This window comes from Somniosus microcephalus, chromosome 32, assembly GCF_052327205.1.
Source record: "Somniosus microcephalus isolate GS21.2 chromosome 32, FLI_Smic_1.0, whole genome shotgun sequence".
In the NCBI taxonomy this organism is placed as follows: domain Eukaryota; kingdom Metazoa; phylum Chordata; class Chondrichthyes; order Squaliformes; family Somniosidae; genus Somniosus; species Somniosus microcephalus.
Window position 1 is genome coordinate 20479287 of NC_141018.1, and position 4642 is coordinate 20483928.

The following is a 4642-nucleotide window of genomic DNA, read 5'->3' on the forward strand; positions in this document are numbered from 1 at the left end:
TTCTTCCCGTTTTCTTTCGTTCCAACGTAGACTTTATTTTCTGTAATTCCCCCCCTTCCCACGCCTACATAACCGACAGAAAGTGGCAGATCGTCAATGCCCCATCTTTCAGAACTCATCTTCCTTGCCCATGTTGTGAAAGTAATCTTTAGCCCAATATTGACAGAACAGATTCCAATTCCAATTCTGGGGTTTTTCACTTCAATATTAGGCGCTTGGAACTGGTGCCATGGTGCCAGAAAGATTCTGTTGGTGAGACGTGATCTTAAGAGATAAGGGATCTTTGAAGAACTTCCGTGTGATTAATTTAAAGTCCACGAGATGTCTTCCTCAAGGGGGTAGCTAAAAATAAACGACCCAGGAAGCTGCATATTATCTGGCACACAATAAGATTTTGCAATTTCAAACTCCTAAACGATTACAAAAAATGTTTGCCTCCTCTTTGCGACGCTTTCTCTCTCTCTCTCCAATTTAGCTGAAAATGTTTGTCTCGTCGCTACGTTCTACCTCTCATGTTTAGTGTGTCACTATATTTTCCATCTTCTCTTCCTTTCCCTAAAATGTGTTTGTTTTTCATTCTGTTCTCCCGTTGCTGTTCCCTCCCATCCCAATTCCACACAAAATGCCTATATTTGTCTTGCTGTGTGTTGCGATGATTCTCCTGGGAGTAATCCAGCCAAGAACAATGAGCTCTCTCAGATCCAGAGCTTTAATTACACCTATATATGGACCTCGAGACTGAATTTAATGCATAATCAATCACGCGTTACTCAAACACTGGCCTGACAACCTTAACTTTTACTAAACTTCTAATGCCTTTTTTTTGCGCTAAGGGATGACACATTAAACAGAAATCCAAACATTTAACCGGCGGGTTTGACATTACGAAGTTCTTTTCCGTATTAAAGACTGACTGAAGGTCAGAGAGGGACAATTAAAGCGCTTCGGTGTCTGTGAATCATTAGCAACCCCGGGTTAAAGGGAAGAGTTTGCACCAGGTTTGAAGATGACACTTGTTTTGTTTTTACTTTATCGATCTCCGCCATAGCAATTATAAATTGGATTGCAGCAACAGGGCCACCTTGCAAGGTTACCCCCTTGTTCGTACACTATTATTTTCAAACCTGCCACTTCCTCCTGGGCTCCACAGGGTTTCCATCCCCCCGCCCCCCCCCAAAAAAAAAAGTATCTGCACACTCGAAGTATTTGAGAATTTCTTTTAAGTGACATTATTGTCTATTATACGATTACCATTTTTTTTATATATGAAATATCTTTCAGTGAATTCGCTGCAATTCATGCACTTACCAAATGTAATTTCCCATATGCTGTATATTTTTTATATCCTTATATATTGACAAGAGCACGGGATGCTATAATCTTCACAATGACCTGGTGTTATATATTGACAATGGCATGCAATACTGTATCTTTACAATTACCTGGTGTTATATATTGACAATGGCATGCAATACTGTATCTTTACAATTACCTGGTGCTATATATTTAAGAGAGTTCGGGATTGTTTAAAGTTCTGGAATATTATATTTACACTCTAACAGTTAAACAATTGACACATTGGTCCTTGTAATGGAGACCGTACAGGACACGGGTATCCTTTGCAGAGCTGTAATACAACTCCATATATCTATAGGGAAATGCCCCTGCTTATTATATAGTCACCATGACAGGCTTGGACAGGGATGCACAGAGGGGCATTTACACTCCCAACAGTAGGCATTCCACATGCATGCCCAGCCTTTTCAAATCAGTTTCGTGGGAATAACAATTTGTGGAGGCGAATCGCCAGGGTTAACTTGGTGGCACCAGGAGTCTTCATTTTTGTTCCTTTGCCCCCCCCAATGACTGTATCAAGGCTTTGCCTCTTGATCCCCTGCAGTGAATGCAATATTCAGATGCACTCTCATGTGCGAGGGGAGGGGAATGTTTACAATCCGCAGGAGAGAGAGAGAGAGAGAGAGAGAGAAACGCTGGCAGCCAACGAGTTAAACCCCATTCCAGAGCAGACTCGCTGTTTAAGCGATCACAATCAGGTTAATCGTTTAACAGCATCGCCCTGCATCTCTCGTACTCTTTAAAGTTCCTTCGCGCAGTTTATATAAGAAAAGTGGGGGGAGGGGGGGGGGAGAGAATGAGAAAAAAAGTTCAATCGTGAAAAGACATCAAAGTTAACTTTGAAAAGAGGGCTTCGGTGCGGTCTGATTGGCGCCGGGTTTCCAATGGAGACCATGACGCAGGCGGGTTGGCTCGCCTCCCAGCTGAATTACATTGTTGCATTAAAATCCTGCTCTCTTCCTAATTGATGACCAAATGGAGACGGGCTTCACCAGGATCGGAGCTGATCGCCTCCCCCGTCCAACCCAGCCTTTGCCCCATTTAATTCCTTTCCCCACCCCCCCTCCCTCTCTATAATTGAGAAGCACGTGAACAACATTGATGTGAAAAGCACGGGGAATAAAACGGACACTTTGGTGCTCACCTTCAACGGCGCACCTCCATGCACTTGAAACACCTTTAAGGGTATTTTTTTTTAATATGGTGTCTGGGTTTTAGTGTCTTCCCTTCCTCCCTCCTCTCTGCTTGAGCACCAGCTTCACCAGATCCACTTGGGCACGACCTGCCACCTCCTGTCTCGCCTTGGCACCGGAGCTGACCTTAAACCCACTGCTGCGAGACCCTCCCCATCTATTTTGGACTCCAGCCTCCTCGCTCTTGGAAACAAACAAACAAAACCCCCCCTCCTCCGCCCTCCAAAAAAAAGCAAGACCCGCGTCCGACCTCCCGAGGAACGCGAACCATGAGTACGAAAAGTGATGAACCCAACAACAACAGCAGCAGCAGCGAGGAGGAGGTAAGGAACCAGAGAGCAAGGCTATGTGTATGTGTGTGTATTTCCGAGGCCCTGTGTCGATTTCAGTCCCTAATCTTGCTACATATCTTGAGCTGTTGGCTGTGCGATGCCTTGAAAGTCTTCCGGGAATCTGCTGGGATTTTGGTCGCAACCTGCAATGAGTGGGGGGAAGAGGGGCGGTCGATTTCTGAAGTGCAGTTGTTGTAAAGTTTCACTTTCTTGCTGAAACGGCGTCTCTTTAATCCCCGTCTTGTTTAGAGAGGCAATCGACAACTTTTTGCAAATCTAATCCCACTCTTATTTTGAAATGTGTTCTTGCCTATTTACAAGCGCGCTCTCCATATGGGGGGCGGCTTCTTTTAAAAGACGCGCATTTATAAATATTGTGACTTGCAAGGTTCAATTGAAGCTGCGATACTCGCGAAGTGTCTTGTCAGTGGCAATGGGGAGCATGTATAAAAAGTTCACTTTTTTTTTTTCTCGCCAATTAACGCTGCCACTCTCCACAGCGAGACGTTTTCCGTGTCCTAAACTTTGTTTTATCCAGTCTCTTAAAGCGGGTCTGTGCCGGCCAGTCGACACAATAGCTATTCCCTCATCGAGCACTCCGTTGCCTTTTTTGTATACAGTCGATTTCTCGCTACCATGGCTGTTGCTAATCTCTCTTGCCGCCCACCCACCCAAGTTGTCCTTAGTTTGTTTCTCTGGAGGGGGGACTGGGACTGTCTTTAAAAACATGACTCTGCAGCCCAGATGTGCGATTGGGAGCTTGGCATCTCAGGCACGCTATAGTGGGGACACCAATCCTGTTTTGCCGGCGTTTAGAATTCCTGCCCTTGTATAGGAAGTGATGCACAATTTGATCCGGCCAACGTGCCAAACCGCGTAACCCGGGCCAAAGCAATCACGTCTCCATCCTAGCTGGGATTAAATTTATAACCTTTTTGATGGGGACAACCCATGTGGAGAGGGAGGGAGTGCAAATCTAGCAGTTATCTCGTTAGGAAATGAAATATGTGGTGAGCTAACTCCCTCCCAAAGTACTATGGAATAACTTGCCCTGCACACAGCCTCTTGTCCGTCTCCAGGAATCTGTCAATCTACCAAAACTCGCATTATCTTCATATGATTGAACTAAAAACATTGGAGCTCGTTGCCAATGTCTAGCCTCCATGGGGTGGTGGGGTGGCCTCGGTAGTTACAACGTTTGCAAATCTTGGATTCAAATTTCGAGTGCTTCTCTACCAGTTTTCGAATTCGTAGAATGACACAGCACAGAAGGAGGCCATTCGGCCCATTGTGCCTTTACTGGCTCTTTGAAAGAACTCTCCAATTAGCCCCACTCCTCCTTTCTCCAGAACTCTGCAAATGTCTAAGTATATAATCCAATTCCTGTTTGAAAGTTACTATTGAATTTGCTTCCACCACCCTTTTTCAGGCAGTGCATTCCAGATCCTAACTGCTGTGTAACACACACACATCTCCCCTCTGGTTCTTTTGTCCTGTGGTTCTTCCCCTCTCGCTATTGAGTTTCCCTTTATTTACTCTATCAAAGCCAATCATAGTTTACCAGTTGATTCTGGCTTAAGCCTTTTTTTAAAATACGATATCCTTTTTTAAGTTTGTATTTCCGATCTGTCTGTCCAAACTATCCCAATAACTTCCATGCACGTCCCAAGCCTCTACATACAAGCTGTCCGAATGATGGCGAGGGGCTAACTTCCATTTGAATTGATGGGAACTGAATTTAGATTCAAATCTGGGTTTGTG

The 4642-nt window shown here is 44.7% G+C and overlaps 1 protein-coding gene across 2 annotated transcripts in view; it reads left to right on the plus strand.

Moving 5' to 3' along the window:
* Positions 1-2321: 2321 nt before the first annotated feature.
* The window catches only part of LOC147097327 (RNA-binding protein, mRNA-processing factor 2a), an 80907-nt gene continuing 78586 nt past the window's right edge, over positions 2322-4642 (plus strand). Inside the window, exon 1 of one of the 2 annotated variants that reach the window (XM_085972202.1) lies at positions 2322-2872. In XM_085972202.1, coding sequence (XP_085828328.1) covers positions 2819-2872 — 54 coding nt within the window. In that variant the 5' untranslated portion in view covers positions 2322-2818. The remainder of the gene's footprint in view (positions 2873-4642) is intronic. The other variant, XM_085972203.1, reaches the window with a different exon arrangement.